The sequence below is a fragment of the Sceloporus occidentalis genome, unplaced genomic scaffold, assembly GCF_023333645.1.
Source record: "Sceloporus occidentalis isolate IW3139 unplaced genomic scaffold, rSceOcc1.0.p SCAF_84, whole genome shotgun sequence".
Classification (NCBI taxonomy): Eukaryota; Metazoa; Chordata; class Lepidosauria; order Squamata; family Phrynosomatidae; genus Sceloporus; species Sceloporus occidentalis.
Genome location: NW_028317064.1, coordinates 4,173,833 through 4,201,085, shown reverse-complemented (window position 1 = coordinate 4,201,085; position 27,253 = coordinate 4,173,833). Strand labels below are relative to the sequence as shown.

General features: G+C 43.8%; 1 protein-coding gene and 1 non-coding gene across 2 annotated transcripts in view; both read right to left on the bottom strand.

Annotated features, from left to right (window-relative positions):
• Positions 1–10,934: 10,934 nt before the first annotated feature.
• Positions 10,935–27,253, bottom strand: part of LOC149285133 (DNA-directed RNA polymerase I subunit RPA1-like) — a 32,763-nt gene continuing 16,444 nt past the window's right edge. Inside the window, exons 22-34 of the mRNA XM_089495772.1 lie at positions 26,110–26,275; positions 21,033–21,254; positions 20,620–20,834; positions 20,162–20,329; positions 19,799–19,934; positions 18,809–18,966; positions 18,487–18,613; positions 18,172–18,276; positions 17,372–17,656; positions 16,780–16,980; positions 16,336–16,453; positions 16,071–16,235; positions 10,935–11,035 (exon numbers count right to left, since the gene is read on the bottom strand). Coding sequence (XP_089351898.1) covers positions 10,935–11,035; positions 16,071–16,235; positions 16,336–16,453; positions 16,780–16,980; positions 17,372–17,656; positions 18,172–18,276; positions 18,487–18,613; positions 18,809–18,966; positions 19,799–19,934; positions 20,162–20,329; positions 20,620–20,834; positions 21,033–21,254; positions 26,110–26,275 — 2,167 coding nt within the window. The remainder of the gene's footprint in view (positions 11,036–16,070; positions 16,236–16,335; positions 16,454–16,779; positions 16,981–17,371; positions 17,657–18,171; positions 18,277–18,486; positions 18,614–18,808; positions 18,967–19,798; positions 19,935–20,161; positions 20,330–20,619; positions 20,835–21,032; positions 21,255–26,109; positions 26,276–27,253) is intronic.
• On the bottom strand, positions 19,218–19,353 carry LOC149285134 (small nucleolar RNA SNORD94). The gene has a single exon (XR_016277782.1). It is a non-coding gene; the product is annotated as a small nucleolar RNA SNORD94 (small nucleolar RNA).

Here is a 27,253-nt window from a genome sequence, read left to right as displayed (position 1 = left end):
GCGCAGAAAAGGTCACCCAAAATACCACATGAAACACCAAACAAGCGGGTGAGCACCAAGCTAAGAGGGCATTAGACCGCCCCTTTAATGTGTATTACATATTACATTGCATTATAGTTATATTTGGCAAAAGTGCCAAAAATCCCACATAAAATCCACTAAAATTCATTTTATTTTCATTGTATAATATTGTGAGATGCGTGGACTGCAGGGGCCGCTGGGGAAGGCCGGGTTAAGAGCCCATGTTGCTCTTAAGAGTCCGTTTCGTCTTCACATGTACTAACTTTTGTTGGAATGCTCGCTCGTGGTAGTTGGTTCCAGGCTTTGCTCTAAGCCTTCAGGAATCCGGCCAACGTTTTTTTGGTCAAAGCCTGAAGAATCGCACTTTACCGTATGTTATATGTTAATTTTATTGAAATCACTGATTTTACAACTATCTCCCCACCCCAGAGATCCGTGTTTGATTTCTCCTTGCGCACTCGTAAGAAACTCACCTACTATATCATTGAACATCGTGGCTTGAATTCATTATCATCCGATCTCTCTTAATATTCAGAAATCAGATTGCAGATTTAAGGGGAAAAAATAGAACGTTATCAATAAATTGATCAAACCTGCTTTTTTTAAGTCATTATTTTTTAAAATAATTGTTAAATTAATTTTGCTAAATATTAAAAGGGAAATACATAATCCGCAAATTGCAGATTATACCAATAAATAGATAGAAAAATTAATATATGAATTCATTTTGAGATGCGTAGGGATTGAAACAGACATAAATGTAATAAATTTAATTGTTTAAATAAAACACATTCTGCTTTTTTCGAAAATGCTTTTCAAAAATGTATCTAAATCCCCAAAATGAATTACATGCTTATTAAACACATGTCTTTAACCATTTAAAAACTCCATTTTATAAGAAATTGTTCACTTACAGCAATTATAATGTTTTTTTCCTACCCAGTTAAATTGAAATTCTATATCTGTTCGATCTTACCTGGTTTGAGAAAGACTTTTGGGGAATTAAATGCCTGCTGGACCCAATCTTAAGCTCAGCCCAGAAATTTATAATCATAACTGTCCTTATCTTAAAGTGACTATTAAATTATTATTAATTCATATTATTATTATCTTTTATTTATAAAGCGCCAACAATTTACGCAGCGATTAATACAATACATATATTCAAGGGGTCTGACAAGACGAGAATTGCAGACTAAGACAAACCGATACATTAGGTGGAGAGAGCCCGGCCCGCAAGTTTACAATCTTCAGGCATGATATCATTGGTAATTTTTAAAAATCAATTTAAGTCTGTTTGCCGTTACCCTTGAGTTTTTGCCACTTCAGCAAACGACTGCCTTGGCCTTTGCGTGCGGTTTAGTTGGAGGGGCACTAAAGGCGTATCTTGGATATAAACCCATTATTGTGAGTGTCCCTATCCTTCCGTTTTTGCCCAAGCTGGTGAAGATCCTCCTAACGTTCATGATAATGTGCCAATACCACTTAGACCTTTCACGGTCTTGATGTCTCCAATATCAATCGTCAAAAGCGTAATAGGGGTATTAATCTATCATCTTTACCGCATTCGCTGGAAACGTCCCCAGCATAGTCCTGGTTGAGTCAATATTGGCTTCAGCCCAACACCTGGATCAATACACACGCTATAGGGTGAGTGTGAGCAGGAGCTCCGTTCAAAGTTCTCCTCTTCTTTGGTGATGAAGACCTCACAAGGACTTTTAGTTTCTAGATGGCGAGTCTGATTTGACCACGGCTCAGCTTCTGCCAACCCACTCGGAGCCACCACCATTCCTGGAAACCTCTGAGCTCCGGCTACCCGGAACCTTCCCTGGCGGGACGCGGCCAGAACTGCCCACTGACGTAATTGGGTGGTCCCGCTGACATTGGTGGGAGGTCCCGCTGATGTCAGGGGAGTTCCTGCTGATGTCAGTGGATGTTCCCGCTGACATCACAGGAAACACCCCCATTTAAAGGGGAAAAGGGCGGGGATCGGGGCGTCTCAAGACCCCGTGACCCAGTGGATTCGGTTGTTGACCCCGCGACCAGTCAAACACGGAGAGTCCCAGGTATGGTCACCACATGCTGACATAGGACAGAAAATCATGGTTGTGCTCCCTACCAGCTCAGCGCCGTAAGAAGTCACGCAGTTTGCTTGTATGATAGGATCAGCCATGTCCTCCCTGGCCAGCGTGACCACCTCTACTCGCTCTCTTTTTCATCATCAAAACTCCCATCAATTTCACAATAAGGTAGAGATAACTTAATGGGGAGGAATAATCATGCAGATCCCGGCAGCGTGCCGGCCCTTTCCAGTTAAACACAGTAGGTGGATTCTGAATATGAATCCATTGATGTTTTTAATCTATAAACTGCATTACGTAGGTTTATTTAGCGTGTACAAGGGCAAGATGTGGGATTTGGGTAAAACATCAGAACAATATCAACGTCTGTTTGTTTAGCGATAATTCTACAGAAGATCAACATTTACCAAGAGATTAATATTTCATTTTCATTGACTCACAATCTTTAAAACAATGGATTTAAGGCTCCCTTTACAAATAAGAGATACTCCGCTTCCAAGCGCATTCTGCACATATACTGGCGTCTCTTTATATTGACGGGGAGTTTCACTGGGTCTCTATATATCTTTAATGGATTCGCTGGAAACGTCCCCGGTGTCCCCCTTCAGAGTTTATCCCTCTACTAGTAGATCTGGTTAAGTCAATATTGGCTTCCGCCCAACACCTGGCTCAATATACACGCTACAGGGTGAGTGTGAGCAGGAACTCCGTTCAAAGTTCTCCTCTTCTTTGGTGATGAAGACCTCACAAGGACTTTCAGTTTGTAGATAGCGAGTCTGACTTGACCACTGCTCAGCTTCTGCCAATATATATATATAATCAAAAGTGTGTGGATCCCCCCTCGAATTATTAAGTTTAGGTGCCGCAGCCATTCCTAAATCCAGGAAATTTCTGTTCTCAGGATGTACAGGATTATTCCTCCCCATTAAGGTACCTGTCCTCTTTTGTTACGTTTGATTGGCTCAGCCAGCCTTTGTATGGTCGAGCGAGGACAAAGAAGAGGATTTTGGGACAGGACAACAGTTTTAATAGATAACCTTTTTTTAGAAATTGCTCAAAATGTATTTTTCTTAATAGATTTCAGACCAACTTCTGGTAACTGGTGCAGTACTCGGGACGGAGAAGAGAGGCGGCAGCGAGTCCGCGGAGTTTGTGTCCCCAACGTACATTGATCTGTTATTTACTGAAAGATCCACTTTTAAAGGAACTCTGCTATTATTATTGCGTTTTTTTTACATAACGAGTCCTTTAATGTTACTTTATCACGTAGAGACATCCCGCAGAGCCTCTTGACCAGCGTCGGTTGCACCCAAAGTAAATCTAGCTGTCTATTTCACAAATAGGCAATCCTCAACGACTTTCCGGACTAGCCGTGCCCCGTATAACTCTATGTGCTAGATTAGGGAGGTCTCTGGGGGTAACATTGGATTTATATAGCGCCAACAGATTCTGTAGCGCCTTACAATCACAAACAATAACAAACTGGGACAAAAAGAGAATCCATAGGATTGAGGTGCTGTGCACCTTTAAGACACAGATCATCAGTATATGACATCATATCCCAACCTTAGTGATGTCATATGTCTACCCCATGCATGTTTAAATGTCCTTACTGTATTAAACTCGACCAATTCTGCTAGGAGGCTGTTCCACCTACCCACCACCCTCTCAGAAATGTAAAACTGTGGAACTCGCCAGTAATCTAAGTCTGACCGTACCGGCGCGTTACTCATCGAGGTTATGGAGATTTAGCTCATACCAGCTAATATTTTAAGAGTGACAGTTCTTGCTTTACTCTCTTCTTTAGTGACGCAACCTGGGGACTGAACTTAATTCCCAGGGTTCAATTAGGGCCACGTCTGCAGAGTTGACAATCCTTTGGAAGGCCGCATGTGTCTCACAGGTGCAGTAGCGTGCACGTAAAACTCTGACTATTCAAACAGAGAACAGGTGATCAGTGACCTCATAATACAAAGATATAACTGACACAATGAACGTGGCCCACAAAAAATAGTTGGAAAAGTTGTGTTCTTCAAAATGACACCTTTCTTCTACAAACATCATAATAACAAGTAATCACACACACACACACAATACACACACACATATATATATGAAATGTTTGTTTAAAAGCCCTGGATAGGGAGCAGCGGACTGGGCCGGGGTGCATGCTGCCGTTGGGGGTGCTGTCACCCTGATGTTCCCTGCAGAGACAGACCCAAAATAAAGGGGGCGCGAGGTCTGTTCCTAGGTCTCAGCATCTGTTGATCCCTCCGCAGTCGGCACCCTGATGCACCACGCGTTAAAGGAGCGCAGACAGCACAGCGTCCATAGAGCAAGTAGTAGTAGTGAGAGAGAGAGAGAGAGAGAGAGAGCTGCGTGGAAAAAAGCAGGAAAGATAGAGGGAAAAGAAAGAGAGAGAATGTGTGTTTTATAAACACTTGTGTGAAGGGACGTTTGGATGTTAGGGGAAGTGTGTCTGTATAAAGGCAAGTAAGCAAGTGTAAGGGCAGTGAATGGTAAGATGTGTAAGGGTAAGCGTGAATATGTGTGTGTGCATGGACAGGCGTGTGTAAGGGCATCGCCTTGAAGATTCTGTGCTGCACAGTTCTTAATGTTAATCTTTTTTTGTATGGGGGGTTTAAAATGATGAGCCCTGTGTGCGCTAGGTACGCCAATCCTGCCTGGACTTGCTTTAATTTCTGCGGATGACTGGAGATATTTCCATTTCTCACTGTCGGAAGACGCAACGACGTCATGACATCCCCCTGACGTCGGGTCATACACTACGCTGATAGCTTCCAATAGAGACTGCCACAAGGTAGGAAAAAAGGGGCTCTGGAGGGGGGACTTGGGGGAGGTGGAAATTAGATGGCTGTGGAGTTTTTAATTATCGTTATGTAAGAAATTAATGGTGCCTTTAAAATGGGACATTACGTTTTATACATAATGTTTTGGGGAAGATTTGGGTTTCTGTAAGGTGAGATATCTGGTTTTACAATGTAAGGTCATTTGCATTACAAAGGGTTTGGAACAAAAAGTTCCAACAGAGGTGGGATACCCCACAGGGGGTCAGACAACTGAAGCCCAGGGGCGTACCTAGAGTATTTGGCACCCTGGGCGGATCCTGTAAGTGGCACCCCCCCACACCAAATGTAAAGACATCTACAAAATTATGTTAAGAGTATTTATTGCACCAATTTGTAAACTGTATGTCAACTGTAAACAACAAGAAATCTGAAAAATAAATTAATAACTTATAAGTAAAATAAATATGTTTAAATAACATTTACTGAACATATAATAGTGCTTTCTTTAATAACCCTCCAAAAAAAACAGCGTCCACATTGCCCACATAGAACCTGACCAGCACCCAAATTACGCACACATAGGACGTGCCATCTTTGCCCCCAAACAGCCCAGCATGAGTCAGCATTGTTCCCAAACAGCCGAGTGTACGCCATCTTTGTCCCATGAACACCCTGCCTGTGCCATTTTTGTCCCATAAACACCCTGCTTATACCATCTTTGCCTTTTTGACAAATCAACTATACACCTATGATTAACACAAACACTTTTACAGTCACTCACTAATTCACTTTTATTCACACAATCATTTATTCTTTCACACAAATTATTTACACATATTTATTGATGCATTCTCACAAATTCATTAATTCTCTCACTCATTCACACAATTCATCCACACATTAATCCATTCATTTTCGCTCTCTCATTCTGACTCTTTATTTCAATAATCTTGCTACCCTCCTTTCTCCCTATCTACCCATTATCACCCCCTTCTGCCCTATCTACCCCTTCTCACTCCCTTCTCCCTATCTACCCCCTATCCCCCCGTCTCACTCCCTTCTCCCTATCTACCCCCTCCTAACTATCTACCCTCTGCCCCCTTTGAAGTTCACTTACCTTTCAGGAGTCCTGCGGTGGGGGTGCAAGGCCTCTGTCTCCCAGCTCTGCCACTGTATGGAACAGTATAGAGTGATGGGAGTTATGATGTACTTTAGAGCATAATTATAATGAAAACGACATTGGAAATGGTACAGCATAACACCCATCACTCTCACACATTTACCAATCCGCACACATACACCAATCCACATTTACCAATCCAGATTCCACACATACCAATCCACACATACCAATCCACACATACCACACATACCAATCCACACATACCAATCCACACATACCACACATACCAATCCACAGATTCCAAACATGCCAATCCACACATACCAATCCACAGATTCCACACATATACCAATCCACAGATTCCACACATATACCAATCCACAGATTCCACACATATACCAATCCACACATATACCAATCCACAGATTCCACACATAACAATCCACAGATTCCACACATAACAATCCACAGATTCCACACATAACAATCCACAGATTCCACACATAACAATTCACAGATTCCACACATAACAATCCACAGATATACCAATCCACAGATTCCACACATAACAATCCACAGATTCCACACATAACAATCCACAGATTCCACACATAACAATCCACAGATTCCACACATAACAATCCACAGATTCCACACATAACAATTCACAGATTCCACACATAACAATCCACAGATATACCAATCCACAGATTCCACACATACCAATCCACTCTCACTGTCACTCAGTCTTACTGAATGATTTCCTACCTTCTTTTCTACCTCTTTTCTTCTTACAGCAGTCTTTTCTTCTTACAGCAGTCTTCCTCTTCGCTCCTCTTCTTCTGTCTTCTTCCGGGTCAGAGGGCACTGTGGGCGCGGCTTCAGTGCCGCCGGGATCTGACAACAAACCCCGGCGCACAGCAGCAGTTGCCGCGCGGATTGCAAGGGAGCGGTATCGGAGGTCTGTTAAAGACCTCCGATACAGCTCTCTTGCGTGCCTGCTCCTCCAGCAGCGGACATTACTGTTGGCACCCCCCTGATGAGCGGCACCCTGTGCGGACCGCCCCCCCTCGCCCCCCGCTAGGTACGCTACTGCTGAAGCCCATGTATTTTAACATAGGTGTTTGTATTTTTGCATAGACTATTTGTCTCCTCCATCATTGGGTCATACAGGAAATCTCTGGAAAGAGGGGTCGGGTGAACCACTTTCTGGGAGGTACAAGGAATTCTGGGATGACTAGTTAGGGGCTGCAATAGTCAGAAGAGTCAGAGAAAGAAGAGTCAGAGAAAGAAGAGTCTTAAGAAAGGAGAGCGCAGCGAACAGAAGTGTCCCGGGTCAGGAGACTCAGAACGAAGCTGCGCAAGATGGCGTTCGGGAGAAGCCTGTGAGCTGAGCGAGGTTTCCCAAGAATGTGCTTAAGTATCCCTTTTGTTTTGTATTATTATCAAATGTTTTGTGTATGTTATGTTTTATCACCTGTAACAGTGACCTAATTCAATATCAATATACATTTTTCTATACGCTTGTATTTGTGCTTTATTCGTCACACATTCCCTAAAAGAATATCCCTGTAAGAGGGTCATAATTCTTACAGTAATTATCTTAATTAAAAAGTGATTCCAAATTTAGTAGAGCATTGGCCAGGGTATACAGGAAGAGATGGGATTGTCACAATTGTGATTAAGGTACCAGCATTTCATTAAAAAGCAATAAGTAAAAAAGCACTGTGCGTGGATAATATATATAATATGTATAATATATATATTTTTTCTTTTAAGCTGTTCTAGTTTTCCGTAATGCAATGTTTTCAGGCAGCTGCATATTATCTATTTGCATGAGTTCTCGCTCTGTTTTCGAAGCCCCGATCTACTAAACAAACACCCCAACTCTTTATCATACCGCCCGTGGGAAACAATAGAATGTTCAGCCTTAATCACACCGTCTGGCTCCGTATCATACAGCCTGTGATAAATAATAGAATGGCTCAGTCTTAATTACCCAGCAAGACCTTCTGACTAATGAAAGTCTATGGAGGAATAGACTTCATTAGCATTGCCGTAAAGCATCAGCTCAGTGTGGTGATTGTGCAGTGAAAGTCATCCCAAATATCACATGACTGACAACAAAGGCCGCCTCCAGTTCTGCTGATAAAGTAAGTTTATTGGAACAAAATGAGATAAAAAAAAGGATTCATTTTTTGGTCTCCATTACTGTATACAGTGCTGGGGTTGATGCTCAAGTGGAAGAATATTTTTTCCATGGACTTCCTCTCCAAAGATACATTATGAGTTAATTGTGTATTGTGCCTCTTTATGAATGCCGCTAAGAGTTTATATTCATTAGTATGTTTTATGAGTTGATTTGATTGCCGACTATTAAGTACATATCATGAGAAGCCAAAACACACCGATGTGATTGCAAGCTGCTAGCGCGAGGACAATACAGGAGCCGCAATCTAATCATGGCAGCTCATTAAATAATAATTCTTGTGGTTTCTCTGTTATCAATTGCAGTAAATGGTCTGGATTTGTGACAACTTTTTTTTAAGGTGCTGTTCCACTTTCCACTGAATTGAAGTTTTGTAGTACGTTAAGCAAATAAACTGACATTTCTTTCTTTCTTTCTTTCTTTCCATAAAAAGGGGGCAAAAAAAGTTTTAAAAAAAACTGTATAGCAACGACCTATGTGTTTTATTTGCCATAAAAATGCATAAATTGTCCACAATGTATGAAATACCCCCTTTGGGTCACCCGTTTGCTGGGGCAGGCCGGTATGTTGTTGGAACTCTCCTGGCCAATTCTGGACTGTTGGCAACCGTGTCTTTATGGGGCTTGCTTTGTGCTCTGGGGCGCAGTCATGCTGGAATAGAAGAGGACCTTCCCCAAACCGTCCCCACAGAGTTGGAAGCAGAGCGTTGTCTAAAAAGTCTTGTTACGCTGAAGCATTAACATTACCCACCACTGGAAGTAAGCCGCCCAAACCCTGATTTCCAAAATTAAGAGATGTGTCCCAATACTTTTGTCCATAAAGTGGTGCACAAAGCAAGCTGCATAAAGACATTTTTAGAATGCAATGTAATAAAAGTCCCTGTTGGTGTAATGGTTAGGTGTCCCAATACTTTTGTCCATATAGTGTATATAACACATCAGCTCAGAAAGAAACAAGCAACAAAAACGAGTTTTCTTAAAAGCCCGTTGGCGACAGCATACTTATCTGCCTATCACTGGATGGACACTCGGAAATATGACAAAGAAACAAAAAACATTCTGTACACATTTCATGAACTATCACATTCTTTCTGCAACGCTGGGTCTTCCCTCAGGCAGACTAGACAAGGCCAAATGGTTCTCATCTGCCTGGAAATTCTAGGTTTTTCTATACATTTTGCAGGGCCAGCTCCACTGAATGAGTCGGAACCTCAACTCTATTGCAAAGCCGTACTTGGCGAACCCTTTCATCTAACCCCGAAGACTGGTTAAGAGAGAGCGCTATAGAGTGGTCGGCCATGCGTTGCACCAGCCTTCTCCACGGTTGTAAATAATAGACATTGCTCACTCTTGTGTTCACAAAAAATGCCCTCCAGCCAACTTTCTTCCTTCACATTCTACATGAATCCAAAGAAAAGTATTATCACAGCTTCTCCTGTGGATTTTATGGAGGACAATCTCCTGAAAGGACCAACCAAAGGTTATGGGAAAACAAACACATTTATGATTATGAGCTATTTGGCCATGAGGCAAACCATCTATATGACCCTCAGCTAATCTCCAGGAGCATCGTAGGTTACAAAACTGATAGTAACATGGTGCGGTAGGATATTCCAAGCACAGTACATGCAATTAACTTAAGGTTCATTGCAACTAGGAAACTGGATCTGCAAACATTGTAAACTTAAAATTTGACCTCTGGGGCCAAAGCACAAGGCATACGAAGAACATGGCGCCTCATGACCTACTCGTCCGCGCAGATATAAGGTGGGGTTTTGTTTAAAACCTTTTAAGGTGGAACAATTGTTTTAATTGTACAGGATGAGCGTTTTCTACCATGTCGTCCTCCAAAGGCAATTTTTGTCTTAATTACTAGAGTGCTTACTGAAACTGCTCGCTCTTTTAATATACGTAATATAACATTCTAATGCGCGGGTCACACGGTGTTTTGTTTTATTTCTCCCTGTTAAGTTATCTCTCGGGTTCAGGCAGTCTTTGTAAAGGTGGGCAGTGGGGGGAATAACTTATCAGTGTCCTGACCCGACGTTCGCCCCCCCCCCCCCGAACGCTGGTCCTGCGGCAGACTGTCTCCAATCAGGGCTTCCATGAGATGAATGTTCCAACTACGGTGAATATTCACCAAACAATTGCACCGATTGACAAAGCAAGTTTTGGTAACTTCGGCTGTGCTCCTTAAAGGGCCATCAGCAAATGGTGCTCTCACCTTTTTTTTTTTTCTTTCTTCAAATGCAAGACAAAGACGAATAGAAACCCACAGAGAACGTTATACTTTATTTTAAAAGGACATTTTACATTGAAAAACAACATTTACATGATGTGCCGGCACTAACAGCCCAAAGCCAGCCAGATTAGAGACATCGGGGCTTGTCAGCTAAGTGATGTAATTGGTGGAGACTGGTGGTCACGGGACTGATTGTAGAAGAGGCTGAACCACTTAAGACTTTTTGCTCAGATGCGAACCTCATGCGCAGGTCACATATAAGCCAGGCGTTCACTGCCGGGGAGAATTAACGTACAGGAAAAATACTCTGTCTAAACGATCTGCAACAAGGATGACAAACTTAAGGCACTTTGGCTGCAGATGTCCTCAGTGGGACTCTAGAGCCCTCTCCTTCCGGTGGAGCGTTGAGCGTCTCTCTTCACGAAATGATCAACTTGGACACCGGAACATCATTTCATGGGCTGTTTAAGTTCAAAAAACCCAGTTCCTCCTTTTACAACTTTCCCAACGACCAGACACGCGGATGGAGAACTCAGATCATCTTGAGCACCTGTAAGAACACGAGACATAGTGAGAGGGGTGTACGAGAATCACAGGTACCACCAGCAAGTTATCGCTTCTTGGCTTTAAGTCAGAGGACTTCACAGACAAAACTTCTTTGAAGTTAGGAATGCCCAACAGTCTTGTAGGACATAAAGTAAAAGGAGATCACAGAGGCACATGGGGACCGTACGAGGCCTCGGCAGTGTAAACGGGCCAGCCGGGGAGATCAGAAATCTCCATTGTTTCCAGCCCATTAAGCTATCAAAGCCCTAGTTTTGCTGCTGCCTGAAATAACGCTTATTCCACTTTTATTTTGATGATCTCCTAGAAAGTTAGACTAAGAGTCATGGCGCGATCAATGACCGCACGCATGGACCCAGTGAAACGCAAGTGGATGTTCTTATCGCTCTCTATATGATTCCACCGCGTTTTACTTGAGGGCACTCAAGGCTTTGTGTCGGAGAAGACATGACTGGTGAACGCGGTAAGACAGACCTTCCCCATAGTTTACAGATTACTTAAAGAGGAAGGAAAGCAGCTACTAAAAATAGTCAGTTACAAAAGCAAGAACGAAACACTTATTTACTGTCTACGAGAGAGAACATTGAACCCGGAGCACACAGAGGACATCAAAGCGCTTTGCTTTCACATTCCTCAATTCAGAACACATAATAAAAGGGCCGTCCTTGTCAGTGACACTCCTTAGTGAATAAACCCCAAAAGGCTTATCGGTTATACTGAACCAAAACCACAGGAGGAGATGGTGGGTAAACGTAAAAGGTTCCAGGTTCACCGGTTATAATGAACTGGAGATCAATGGATAAAGAGAAGCATTTCTATTCTACTTTCATCTCCAAGCACACACTGACATCCGCAGAAGTGAAACTGTGTGAACAGGTGGATGACATCAAAAGTGATACAATTTCTATTCTTTCATGTCAAGTCCTAAACATTGCGCAATCACCGTAGAAAACCAACGAAAGGTTTCTGCCGATTGCTCTTCACGTATACGAACCCTTTGATAAGAGGCATCTGGCTTCACCGAAGTATTACGGGGCTCCCGGCACTGATACTTTGTATTGTTTGTGATGGTATTTTTCCATGGATTGAATACTTGGCCAGCGATAGCGTGATGTGTGTGTTAGAATGGGGGAAAAGGTGCAGAATGAATATATATACTGCATGCAGGCACCGCTAACTTCTTTTTACATTTCCTATTAGCAGGCATTCTGAGGTTTTTAGATTTTCGCAGAATATACAACAAAGATGACAACCGGAGTTAACAGCCAGAAAGACACACAAACAAATATATACATATGCATGGAATGTCATGTATCGTCTCTCATACAACACGCAACTCATCCCGACATTGGTTCCAATTGTGCAAATATCCCACTTGTTGGCGCTTGCATTGCTTTTATGTTATCAATAGAGAAGAGCTTCTCTCTCTCGCTCTCTCTCAGGACCGAATCCAGACATTCAATGGGAGACATCCTTGAATTTGTAGACAATGAGGTTTCTTAATCTCAACAGTAAATCAAAGCTCAGAGAGTGTCCAGGGGCCACAATTAGCTACTCAATAACTAAAGCCTGTGTTAGTACAGTAAATGCTGATCTTCCAGTAATACCGTAGCCAAGGGTCGGAAATTTCCATAGAGTACAAGGTTAAAGGAGCAGCATATAGAGACGCTTTATCTACAAAGGAGAGCGGGCTAGCGGCCAATCTTTTGCCAAAGGGCTGGAAATATGTTGGGCTGGCCCGGCAGACTGGAGCATTGCAGTCTATAGGATCGCGGTGTGTTTAAAGGGTTAATATGGGGCAGCAATCTAAAACAGATTAGGGTGGATTAGTAGGCGGTGTTCTAGAACAGATTAGTTTGGATTCTATGTGGATTTAGCAAACATTTTATGGTAGATTTCTGAGATTACAGTGGAGACGCTAGATACGCCTATAGACTGTATACACGTTACATACATTTATAGGGGGCGTTGTAAACATTTATAGGGGGGGTCAGCAGATTCTTTAGCTCTGTTACAATAGGGGCACAGTGAAAGTTAAAGTTTCATGCAGCTTCGCCTTCATTAAACCCGTTTAAAATAAAGTCCAAAGCCTCCTTTGTGGTGTCTTACATCAGGAAAAATGGCCAGACTAGATGGGCCAAACGGCTCTTATCTGCAGTCAACCTCTATGTTTCTATGCAGGACAACACTGCCACTGAAATGAATGCGTGTGCTTTCCGTGCATGTCCACCAGTGGTCTTCTGAGACCCCCGGAACCCCTGCCGAGCCAGCAGTGGAGCAAACCAGAGGCAGATATATATATATATATATATATATATATATATATATATATAAGATAAAGGAAAACGAGTTTGGCTGAAGATATCTCCTGCGAGGTTAAATACCAGATGTCTGGCGTCCCTGGCAATGTACAATTCAACCACAAGATTGACATACATGTAGAGATACTGGTAGAGGAGAGGGGTCTGCTGTTGCAAGCACTCAATCTGTTAGAAGGTTGAGTGGGAATGAGAATGAAGGAGAGGGGCTACGTAGCAAGCAATCAGAGCTACCAGCAAGCCCCATTAAGCATCTTGATCACACGGAGGTGAAGCTTCTGTCCCGGAGACCCGGTGTGTTACCCGTGGGTCCTTACGATCGCTGTAGACTACTGTAGGCGGATTCAATAACCTGGGAGACTTGGACATTACTTCACTAGGCACAAAGAAAACAGCCAAACCTAGCGAGCGTTTCCTACAAGAAGGGGCACGCTGGAAGCGCTTCATACAGCTAAACCGGTGACATCATAAATCCGTCAGAGCATCATACAGGGCTGGTTATCGGCGGTTGGCCCTTTGTTACGCATGGTGGAGTTAAGGAGCTTAGAAGTTCAGCTCTTCTGCAGATGTCCAGGTTTAAGGAAAACACCCGTAGAATATCCGAACATGCCTACAGCCGTTCATACACGCATTCAGGTCTGCAGCACGCTTCGCTCACAGACGGTTATAAAAATATTTCAGATGCGGAGAGGACGTGCTGCGTTTTTGGGAATATTTGCTTTAGGGCGTTTCTGCTGTAAATAGAAGAATTTCACTGTAAAAAGTGAACAATGTAAAAAAAAATAAATAAAATGTGTTAAAGGTCGCCGCCGGGTCATCTCCGTACTGCGATAGAGGTATCCGAGCGTGTGTGTGCGTGTATCAGCGTCAGTATGTGTGAGCGTGTGTAAATGTGCGTGCCTGAAGCTCGAGTTATGAGTTATTACTTAAGTTTTTCCTAAAAAATAGGAAACTCAAGATCGTGTATAAAGCATACGTCACCCCCAAACTTCGGTTTTTAATGGGCTTAGCAGGTCACTCCCGATGTTTAAAATGCCAATTACCTGAGGCCGATCTTCATGGCCTATGGTCCTGTAGCTCTATGGTCCCATTTTGCGAAGCACTACAATTGTACATCACGTACACTCTGGGCATTCGTTTTGTAATTTCTGTAGAATGGGCAATTTTTGGTATATTCCCTGAACACGTTCCATACCCCCCCTCCCCGGAGCGAGGGCTAAATTTCTCTTGCTCATTCTTTCCGCAGTGGCAAAACGGGCAATATTGTCCCAATGGATTGCTCCACAACCACCGTTACTACCTCTGGTTCTGTCACTGGTTTCAAACATTCAATACCACATCCTGAAAGGGGTTCTGATCTCATTGCGGGGGGGTGGGGGGGGGGGTGGGGGCCATGTCTGTGTTGTGGCCCGAGGTTCTGAGATTGAGGAAGTAGTATTAATGGAATTGTGCATCGCTTGTACCTGACCACATCTATTTTGTCACCATGTCTATTTGCAACTTTGTTCTTACGTTGTATGCTTTGTCTTCTCCGTGTAATAAAGAAGTTTATAAAAAAATAAAAATAAAATAGACTAAATTTGTAACCGCTTATTACGCACGTGCGTTATACTCGCACTCGGTAATTCGTTCTTATTTACAATAACAAAAACCAAAATACCACGTATGAATATAAATAACAATAAATAACATCTCAATTGTAAGTGCATTTTGATCTTTTAAGATCAGTTGATTGAAGATACTGCACCATCCCAGTTTATGCTTGTTTTTATAGAATACTACACTCAGTTTCTGGAAGCCTGACATTTCGATGAGCCTGCTCTATCCAGTCCCTTTGTGAGTGTAACCTATACACTACAATTATATTTTTTATTAACAATATTACACTATTAGATTTGTTTTTTTCTTCCCACATGTGTATGCGCTCCATTATCTCTGGTTTGCTGTTGTACACACTTTGAGGAAGAGTGTTTGTTGGTAGCTGCTCTCATTGTGGGAAGTATTTATATTTTTGTTATTTATATTCATACGTGGTATTTTGGTTTTTGTTATTGTAAATAAGAACGAATTACAGAAAGCTAGATAAAAAAAGCAGGCAAAGCAATGTTGAGTGAAACGGACAATCACGGTGATCGCAAAGCACGGTTTGCTGAATACTAAACTTCATCACTGAGAACAGAAGCGCTGTCCGTGGAATACCCGGCGCTATGATCTTCAGAAAGAGTTTAAATAACTCTCTGCTGCTAACTGGGGTTCATCTATGTTCATACACGAAACGGGATATCCCTGCACACGGCTAGACGTGACGTGGTATTAAAGCCACACTTTAAGATAGGAGCCCGTTCCACGCGTACGTACCAGGGGTCTGAGGAGATCCTCAACTCCAGCTAGGACTAGAGGCAAGTATGTAACGCGCATGAAAACGCGTCCGGCCGAACATATCACCCGCAGAGCGTTCGGCTGGAGCGAGGGGCATCTGCAGAATCCCCCCGGCCGTCCATTTCCAAAATGGACAACATGTAAAGGGACCACGCAGCCATCACATTCATTAAAGTGGATATGACGGCTGGAGAGTCCCTTTAATAACACGGCCACAAAAGGTAAAAAAGTGTGGGGGGGACGGGACTGTAGGGCACATAAAAAACACACACTTAATCTTTTGAAATCTGAGCAAATGACATTTGAAGGTTTTTTAAACGTTACCATTCATAGTAGCATCCTTCAGGAATTTGAAGCTGGTTTCAAAAGTCATCTGCTGAAAAGGCGAGGAGCTGGACCGCATCCCAATGCGATTGAGAGGGTTGTATGTTCCTTCGAAGCACATGTAATCGGCTACAAGCGAGACATGGCGGGGATCCACCTCGATCCCTGATCAAAAAACAAACAAAAGGGCTGGTTATATCAAATCAATCTATCAAAATCACCGATCTATCAAATGTGACGAGAGGGCCACAAACGCGAAACGTACCGTATACCGCAAACACGTCTTTAATTTCCTTTTCAACCGCTCGTATTGCTGCCTCTATACCGTAGGTATTGGCCATAGCGTGTATATCATTCGTATACAGACGCCGCACGTCCAGCACCTGAAAAGGAAGACCGAGCGTTCAACTTTGCAGCGCTGCTGTACAGCTCTGGACAATAGGACAACGCTATATATATATATTAAAAAAAAAATATATACATAAACACTAAAAGCTACACTGGAATATGAAATACTCAAACATTATAGCAAAGGGTTAAATAGGTGTAGGGGCGGCAGCTGCAGAGTTGAAATAATAAAGCCTAATAACCCCAATCATGACATTTATTTAAGGAGGGGGTAGAATACACTAAACCGTGTCACACAGATAATCCGTGCCAAACGGTGGAGACATGCATGTACACATGAGCGGCCAACGCCTGTGCTTACATCGGAGTATTTAAAGAGTTCCGGCAGGTTTATGCCTTCCGTGTTAAGGGTCAGCTCTTTGTCGCCTTTCTTGTTGGTGGTTTCGCTCAGCAGACACCGCGTTATTCCTTTCGTCTCGCGGATGACCACGTTGTTGGACAGCCAGACAACGAGGGAAGACATATCAAAGTGAACTTTCATGAGGGGCAGTTTCAAGGTGACCTTCGGGGGAAAAAAAAGCACAGGACATAAAAAAACCCCCAAAAAAACCATACAAAGAAGAAAACACGCGCAGCCCAGTTATATAATTTATCTAAAATAGTTCCCACAAACAGGGGTTAAAGTGCACCAGCTTATCACTTTGTACGGGGGGGGGGTAAAGTACAGAAAATGTTAACTTTCAACTTGATATCACCATGCCGGAAATAAGCCGGGGCAGAGATAACTACAAACATAAATCATTTTATACGCTGTATACACACACGCTAGCAATTTTGTTAGCATAAAGCATATAAGATGCGTCATAATTACCCGCGGCGGACCGGCATCTTGGACAGGTACACGTCAAGAAAAACCGAGCGTGGAAGGAATTCAAACTCGATTCTCCTCTTACCTCACACCAGAGGCTTTTCTCGGTGTCGTAGGAATAATCTTCCACCACCGAGTTCAGGCTGAGCACCGCGTTTATTCGGTTTTCCATTGCCACATCCTTGGAAAGGCCGCTCTGGTCATGGGTATTTTCGGAAGGTCCGGCTGATGAAGAAGCTGGCAGAGATCCTTCCCCGTACTGCAGTAGGTCTTCTGCTCCTTCCTCCGCGTTGGCAGAGGGAGACGGGGTCTCTTCGTCCTTCTCTTCATCATTCTCTGCCGGCTCTTCTTCCTCGCTCTCGTAATCCACCTTAGACAGACAGACAAAGTTACAGACCTCTCATGGGACACCATGTTACTCTTTAGTTCTCGCAACGCCTTTTGATGTGACCGAGCATATGACATACTGCATCGACTAGGGCTGAAGGAGAAAAGTCCCCAACATTTGCTTGGGTGGGTTTATGGCCTCTGATATTCTCATTCGTTGGTCAACCACGTACCCCTCTTCTGCAAATTTTGTATAAAAAATGTTAGGAATTATGTTTTTTCCACCCGGAGAAAGAGACCACCAAATAGCGTTGGGCTGCAGCTTCAAGTTGTGTTGCTTTTTGCCGTGTGAATCATGTTGATCCCCCCATGGACAAAACTCTGCATTGGGGAAGATGTGAAAGAAGTTCTACTCCATTGATTCTCCGCCATCTTGCTCGTTGGCCAAGGCATCTGGTACATCGCCCACGGCCCTGAACACTATAGACTGAACCCATACCAAAGAACAGCGAGTATGGTCCGGAAGCAAAGAGAAACTAAATTATGAAAACTTTTTACCTCTTCTTCCTGTTTTTCTCTCATTTTTGCATCTGTGGCATCGGCATCTCCTTCCTCAGCATCCGCGTCAACAATGGCTTCCTCTTCTTCAGCGTCTTGGCTTTCCTACCAACAACAAATGAACTTAGAATTTCTGCCAACGGTATGGGGGAGGGGGAGACTATTACCATATTTTTTTCACGGGAAAACAGATTAAAGCTTTATATCGTTTCCAGCTGAAGAGTCGCCCCATCCGAGGCGCTGTTTGTGTGATTTCTAACACTGTGCTTGTGCGACGTGAAAAGATGGCTGGATAGCTCTTGTGTCTTCACTAACCTGCGCCCCCTGGCCTTCTTCCTCGTTGTCCAAGTCCTTCTGGGTCGCTTTGCGAGTGCTCACTTCCCTGAACGAGGCAAGCTTTGCGCTTCTCCTCTTGATGGCATCAAACATGATTCTAAAGAACCTGTGTGGTGATTGCGGACAACATACGACGCGTCACGTCACCGGGGGGGGGGGGGGGGGGGGAACACAAACACATCAAAACATCCATTAGATTAGTAGAAAGCTATAAAAGAAGACTCAGGTCTTAAGTTACGGTTTTACTCGCGTAAAAGGAGGGAAGAAAGCTGCCGCAGCCTGACAGGTAAAGAGAACCAACCTGTTTTCCACGAAACGCAGAATATCTTCTGGCTTCAGGGGCTTGTCGTGGCAATAGTACTCGTACGGTAATAGATGGAACTTCATTTTGTACACCTGGTATTTCTGAGAATTCCCTTCCATTCTGAACGTCTCCTCCACGTCGAGCTTGTGCATCACCTGCGACCATCACGAAACGTAGTAAAAACACCCCAAAACTTTACCAACGTCTGCATACATTACGCTTTATATATCGTTAACTGGAAGGTGAGGAAACGACAGACCCCACATACAGCACTCATAGTAATCCTAACCAAATGAAAGGGATTATCAGGGGCCGGGGGTCAAACAATCAGACCCAATATAATGTTATAGGTAAAGATCTCATATCGTTGACGACAGAGGACAACGAGTAACCGAGGCATCCTACATTGGCTCAGAATATGGCTCTGTTCTCATGCGAGCGCTCCATGGTCACCTGCCACATGCAGGCTGCAAGGAGACACTCACACTCGGCTCCCATGATCCAGCTGAGGTCCGTACCCCTGCGCCAATCATCATCGCCTTTTGTAGGGCAGAATGAGTTACTGATCTTGTCGGTGATCATTATGTTAAAGGGTCAGTGGACCGCATGACTGATGGAGTGATGGACAATTTCTAGGTCTAAATGACCTATTGAACATAAGTCTTTTCTGCCCCATCGCATTACGTTCTCCCCCATCGGACAGGCTCAGAAGGAAGCATCATGCTCAAGAGAAAACTTAACAAGGACGCCCCGCACTCAACGACATCATCAATCCCCCGGCATTTCCCTTCTAAAGTTATATTTGAAGGTCTTGTGACGAGGAAGCAGAGCTTTGAACCTTTGAGCTTAATAACAAATATTAAACGTAATTAAAACTCCAAAGTGTTTATATTAAGCCTTTTATTCCCCACCAAAAATAACGATGAACGAGACCTTACTCTGCCGGTGAGACATTTACGTGGCCGATGAGCTGCGTTATGTATTTACCTCCCCAAGGCACACGCGTGTGAGCTCTTTCTTCAGCCTCTTCACCTTCTTCACGGCTTTCTTGGTCCCGAGCACCGGCACACTCATCATGGGTGTTTTAATGTTGGAGCTGGCAACCATTAAAATCTCACGAAGCCTGGGGGGGGAAAAAACAGATAAAATAAATAATTTTGGTAAAGTATTTATTTAGAATTTACGGCCAAATAAACGCCCAGAACCGACAAGGACAAGTGGCCCCCATAACCCAGTAACGATAGCCTCATCCGCGCCACCTCCGTCAAATTTGCCCTGGTCCTAAGTTTGCCGTTTTCTAAAATCCTTTTTGGGTTTGGGTGGCCTCATCAGTTTTCATGAACGCCGTACCTGGGGATACCCAGAGTAACATTCATCTCTCCTCTGCCTGCGAAGTGAAAGGTATTCAGCGTCATCTGGGTGGACGGTTCGCCGATGCTCTGCGCGGCCAGGAGCCCCACCGCTTCTCCGGGGTCACAGAGAGCTCTCTGCCACTTCATGTGCAGCAGGGTCTTCAGCCTGTACGTCCAACGAATCGCAAACGTCATTAAAGAATATTATTACCCCCCCATTCTTTATTATAACGACATTGTGTTATTCTGTAATGGACTGTTTAAAAGGAGCGGTGAAGGAATTGGTCCCCTTTTTAGAGGCATAATTGGAAAAAAAACAGCAACAATGTGGAATTTTTTTCCATTCCTTTGGCTCAACAGTAAGGTTTAACCTGGACTTGTGCCCCCCCCCCCCAAATAAATTAATATGTAACCAGCTTGATCGCAGTGAAATTACGCAAACGCACCGACAGTTACCTGTCAAAGGAGAGCCTTGTCTTGTCTCGGCCGCATTTCGTTTGCGCCTCCCATTGGCGGCCAAATTGCTCGATCTGGTCTTCAAAGGTTTCAGAGACGGACCCGAAATAAAGATCCGGGCGCCACGCGGCCAGGCAGGGATCGGGGAGGCGAGAGGACTTCTTCACGTACTTGTTACAGGCGCGCTGCTCCATGGAATACCAGGAGTCCGTTAGCTGCGGCAGAGGACAAAGTATTACTTTCCAAGCGTCAATAAAACAAATAAAGCAGCACCATTAAAGCCTTAGGCACGGTGTAGATCGCGCCTCCGGTATCCATATGGTTGGAGCTATCAACCCAACCGACCAGATATGAAACCTGCGCAGATGGCGCTGCACAGATCACAGCGACCTCCCGGGGAGCAGCCAACTTACCAGCTTGGAGGCAGGGTCCCTCCCGTCGACGCTCTCGCCGTCCGGACACGCTGCTTTCACGGCAGCCATCTTTTTCTGGGAGAACAGCAGGAAGGCGCCGCGCCTCTGGGAAGGGCACGGATTCTTGGCTTTCCATTTCCTGACGCCGCGGCTGTGCTGGGTCGCTTGCTCAGAGTTGATTTTGGACAGAACTTCGTCCAAGCGTTTGGAATGCTTTATAACCTGAAAAAGGGGGGGGGGGGGACATGAAACCGTTCTGCACCCACCAAGCAGACGGACGGCTCCCGAGTCCCACAAGTCCTACGGCGCATGAAAAGGGGCCCGACTCAATGACCTCTCTACTGAATCACCATAGAAGCCCCGACAGCGGAGGTTGTCTACTGGCGGGCGCCGCTACACACCAGAAAGTCCGGGGGTGCATTGGTAAGTATGGGGGGGGCACACAGGGGGCAGAGGGGCATATCTATAAGTAAGATGCATTATGAATTAAGGGGGGGACCTTAAAATGGTTATTGGTTTTCTGTCTGTATATAACATATGCTGACAAACTGATAGACACCAAAAATGTTAAAATACATGTATTTCTGTTCATTCATTAGATAAAATACCGTTTTAACATTCCACTAATGTGTATTTTTTCTTTAAAAAAAAATATATTTTTTTTTCTTCAAAATCGCACCAAACTTTAAGGGTGCGGCCTATAACCGAGCCGAGGCGGTAAAAGTCCAAGGCCAAGTCTCAGATACTCCGTTGCAGTAAATTTAGGATACGATAATAAAATAATAAATAAAAAAAAAACTAAAGTTAATGACACCTTTGTTAACAGTTTTGATAAAAATATATTATTGCTCGCTCCATCATCCCGGAATAAAAAACACACCTATCACGCACAGACACAGAAGATCCATTCGGACATCTAATCTGCCTATTTAAGAGACAAACCTTAATCGTCTTCGGTCTTGTCTTAGATTCAGGATAGTCATATGCCAAATTCTGTGCGTTTAAATCTCCTCTATTGTATAAGCCTCTACCACTTCTGCTGGGAGGCTGTTCCACATATCTGCCAACCTCTTGTGCTGTACTAAACTATGTTATATTTGACTAAATTAGATATTGTGGTCTGAATAGACACAAGATTATATATATATATATATATATATATATATATATATATATATATATATATATATATATATATATACACCGGTATATTAAATACTTTGAACATTTCTGTAATTATAAAGAATAACTCCATCAAATACTCGGCTACTGAAATATTCTATATAATAAAGGTGTCTCTAAATTAATTCAACCCCAAACAAGGGCCACAAAAAATCATTTTAGATGAAAGGTCCTATCTGTAAGACGGTCTCAAAGTTTACGGAAGGCTCTATCAGCCGGCCAAGTTTACAGTATATAAAGCGGAGCAAACACCATAAAAACATTTGGTTATAAAGTAACATTTATGGGTGGAAGTTCGGTATCACAGAAGAACACGTGACACAATCCATACATGAGATGAGCAAATAGCAACCAAAGGCTCCGTCCCCGGACATTCCCTCTTCCGGCATCCAGGGCCGCACATCATTCTAGCGCAATCATCAATAACAGCCTTAACAGCACATTCCTATCTCTTAGGATTGATTTTACCACTAAAGCTGTAAAGCCAGTGATAATAAAATGGCATATCTAAGAAAAGCTGTAATGCCTCGTGCTTTTCCAGATCTTATCTTCAGGATGAAAGCCAAAGATGACTGCTAAGAATAAGAAGTCTGTGTTCAATGCACTCTGGCACACACTCATTCGTGCACACTCATTCGCGCACACTATCCCCTTAATTCTGTCCAGCTCCAGTGTTTGGGAGCTACAAAGACCACAACGTTTCAGGACCACTGTTAGTGCGCCTTAAGGATCAAGTTTACAACATTTAAAGAACGTGCAGAAGTCATGGAGATCAATACTAACCAACTGCTCCCCATTCCTGTGGGTTTTAATTAAAGTAGAACAGAGAGGAAAGGCTATCGTTTATAGTTTGTTTACTGTAAAGAATTGTAACCTAAAACAATGTGAGAGTAAGAGACAACTAGAAACGGTAATAAAAACTAATTATATACAAAAACGGCATATTTATATATATATATATATATATATATATATATATTCTGGTTTCTGGTAGTGAATGAAGTGCGCTGAATTAAGAGACAATAATGAGAAAACACATTTCTAGTGAAATCTTTAATTCTTATTTTCTTTGGGGGGTTCTGCCAATCAAAAGATAGCACAGATGCGTAAATGTTACCGGCAGCCATCTGATTTCACCCCCTTACTTTTCAGGTGTACAAACACTGGTTTTGGTGGTGTGGCTACAGGGAACGGGAGAAGTCATAGGCATGGACAAGCCACCTGGGAGCCACAATCGACCAACTTTGACCCTGGAGCTGTCTAGGGATCTCAGTGGGCATCAAAGGATCCCCCCCAACCAGCAAAGGTGGGGCAGCTGCCATGGACAGTGCCTGAAAAATCAAGACTGTCCGACAAAAAGCGAGACAGTTGGGAAACATGCGATCAGTACTATCAGTATACCACCTGTTCAGGTCCTCTGAGAGCCACACGGCGGCTGGTATCTCTAGACGTTGTGGACTCGTAATTGAGCAAACATTAATTCCCGCAGGACAGAACATGCTAAACGCAAACAAACACGTATAGGAAAATAATAAGACAGATGGGAGGCAGGAAGGAAACCGGATTACCCGACAAGAGGAAGCAACCTATATCACTACATATAGACCCTGTAGAGTTACATTTACAATCAACCAACAATGGTAACTAGAATGGAACACGATAGGAACACAACGAAGAAAAGATAAGAGGACGGGGCTTTATGAGCCCGGCTCCTAGATCAACGACCAACATTAATGTAACATCACAGGGCCTTAGAGCCCCTAACGGGGAGAAGATACATTTACCAAATACAAACTGCCGACACCAGCGCTTGCTTTCACGGAAACCGTCGAGCGAGGATCGGCCGGCGCTATTCGAGAAGCTACTCAAGTTCTCGCGACCTGGAAGCCTCCTGGAGATCGGAAGCAGCGATGTAGTGGTGTAAATATTTATTCCGCAAATGGCAGCGTGTGTGATAACGTTATCTGATGCTTTATGCGATTATAAAAAAAACAAAAAACTTTACGAGTGCCGCATTCATAAAAACAGGCTGCTGAATGTATGGGTTACATAATAGCCGCGTACCTGGAGATCATCTACTGATCAAAAACCCTCCATGACCTCGCACGCCGGGCTGCCACCAACAGAGGACCCACAATATACGAGATAACGTAGACCTTGGTGGCAGATAAGACCCATTGGGCCATCTACCCTGCCCGTTCCTCTTGATGTAAAGACCTTAATTGGTCGTTGGTCTCATCTACACCAAAGTTTGAGACAAAGTGGATGCAGGCATTACGAGACATGTGGCCGGACACAGCTGGCAGGGCAGAGGCAGGGGGCAAAAGCGTATGGAGGACTCTGCAGAATCCCTCCATCCATTTGCAAGGGGTAAACCATGATTATTTAACAAGGAACCACCAATCTATCAAATTCCTTGAAGGGCTGGAGTGTCCGTTTAGCCCAAACAAACAAGAAACCTTGTCCCTGATGGGTATACGGCATTCTCGAAATCATTTGCAGAGACAGAGGCATGATTCGGAAGGACAAGCAGAGCAGATGGAGCGGCGTCTCTTCGGACATGCTGCAGGCCCTGCGGCCCAGCTGGGAATATATTTCCGCACGGCCTAAGGCCGTTCTCTGTCTGCCGTCGTACTAGACTGGGGGGCTCGGGGTCTAAGTGCCAAATCTGAATTACTTGGAGAAGGTATTGAAGGAACGTGCCTCGGGCCGCAGCTGTTAAAGAGAACGTATGAATTAAAAATGGTTAGATGTGGAAGATAAATCTTTCTTTTGGTCAGCCGGGCCAACTGCTCCCTTAAGCGTCTCATAACCACTGACACACTGGGGGGCTTCTGGTTCTGTGGATCATTCAGTCACTAAATCTTGATGCAAAAAAAGTTTGTTTGTTTGTGCCTAGACTGCACAAGTTGCTGTGGGCAATGGCGTATTTTGTCTGCCCCCCCACGTCTGTGGTCGTCGTAACTGACCCATATAAACTATAGAGGACTACAAGTCTCCCCAACCCTACCAAAGAGAAGTGGTCCACCAGCGAGTCCGATCACCCAACAGGGCGATCTGCCCCTGGTGATAGGGTAGAGGGGCTGCTGCCCTTAGCTGTTGGGAGGCTGTTCCATTTATCTACCACTCTCTCAGTAAAGTAAAACCTTATTACTTATCTAATGCAAGAGCTGACGGCTGAAAATTGGTGGGCATATAGGTTTGTTTCAGAAACACAAATAGATTTCTGGCAAAAATCGATCTTAAAAGGGCAACTAGTTAGTTTTACTAATCTCATAAGCGTACAGTGGCCCTTTATCACTCCTGTGTTCCAATGGCCCTTTATCACTCCCATCACTCCTGCGTTCCAATGGCCCTTTATCACTCCCATCACTCCTGCGTTCCAATGGCCCTTTATCACTCCCATCACTCCTGCGTTCCAATGCCACGTGTGTTCACTAATCCAAGTTTAAGTTTAAAAGGCTAATTGATCATCAGAAAACCCTTTTATTTAAATAAATAAAAAAAAAAACTAAACAAGAACAGGATTGAAACCAACAATTGAAGACTGCTTCTATATAAAACTAATTCATATCAGCTGTGATCGCGATCACATGATCGTGCTAACCACCAATCAGGTTCTTGATGGTTGGCTTGTATGTTTAGTGGGAATGCATGCGCACAAAGAAGAGATACACCCAACATTCTATGCTGTCGCAACGTTCCTTAACTATTTTGCCCGATGATGTTAAAGAGGGAGTAATTGCTGTTCGTTCATTTGCTGGGAAACAAAATCATTGCAATAACAGACAACGTGCACACGCATGCGGGGCACGTCGCATATAAAAACACTCTTCGGAGGACACGTATGTTGCCTTAGAAGCCGTTCTCTCCGTCATTACAGCGGGGTTCTTACCTCGTAGTTCTCAGCGATGAACGGGAATTGCTTTGGCTGCAGGAACTGCGTCTTCGGGACATCCAGACCGTCCTCGCCGTACAGAAACTGAACGATGCTGCCATCGCTGTCACGCACCGTGAGGTCATACTGAACCACCAAGCCTTCAAGATGTTTGATCACACACCTGGAAGACAGAGCCAGGTTAGACGCATCGTAACAAGCCGCTAACGCTCGCCCATCATATAAGGCGGAATGAACGATAACGTGTGCCATTGTAACCACAACATCGCCTCCTATAAAGACAGCGATCTATTTGAAATGTAGTTCTGATCGATCACGGTCAGCTAAAGAAACAAACAAAAGCCCACCGTGTAGGTAGGTAGTCAACGGCTGGCTCGTAGCTCATGTTCAACTACAACTCCCACAATTCTGTGCCCTTTACTTGGCCTGGGGTGTCAAAAAAACCCGCCACAGAAAGAACAATTATCCAACATGTTCCAAAACGAGAATGAATCTTGAAGGTTTGTTTCCAACACTGCATCAGAATTTCAAATGTCAGTTTCTCACAAAAAAAACCAAAAAACCTACTAGGAGGTCAACATTTTTTTTTTTTAAGCAGTTCCACTTTTGGACGATAAAATCCTAATACTAAAAGCATATATCATAGCCGGGCTCCACAAACACAGGGTTTTTCAGCACAAGGGGGTAAAAAACTTGCCAGGGCCACCATCGTGAATCCAGCACCCAATGCTTCCCTGCAGCGCGATTGGTGTTCAGCGGGGCCACGTAATGCATGTTACCCGATCTCATGGACTCTTTTCACCGTAGTCCCAAAGGAAAGCATAGGGTGCAGGATTCCCCGTGGCAGAAGATAGGCAGCGTCGCAGTAGGGTCTCCACGAGGTAAGAGGAGGGAGAAGGAGTGTATAGTCAGTGTGCGCTGTAGTGTCAGAGTGGATAAGTATAGTGCTGGTGTCAGCGTGGATAGTGTATTGCCCGTGTGTGTAAATGTATAGTACTAGAGTGAATAGGTGTACTGTATTGTAGTGCCAGATGTGTGTCAGTGTGTACGTGTGAATAGCGAGTGTGTATATTAAGTATGGTGATGTGTATATTACTGTATAGCATTAGCAAGAGTGTGTATATCAGCTTACAGTGTTAGC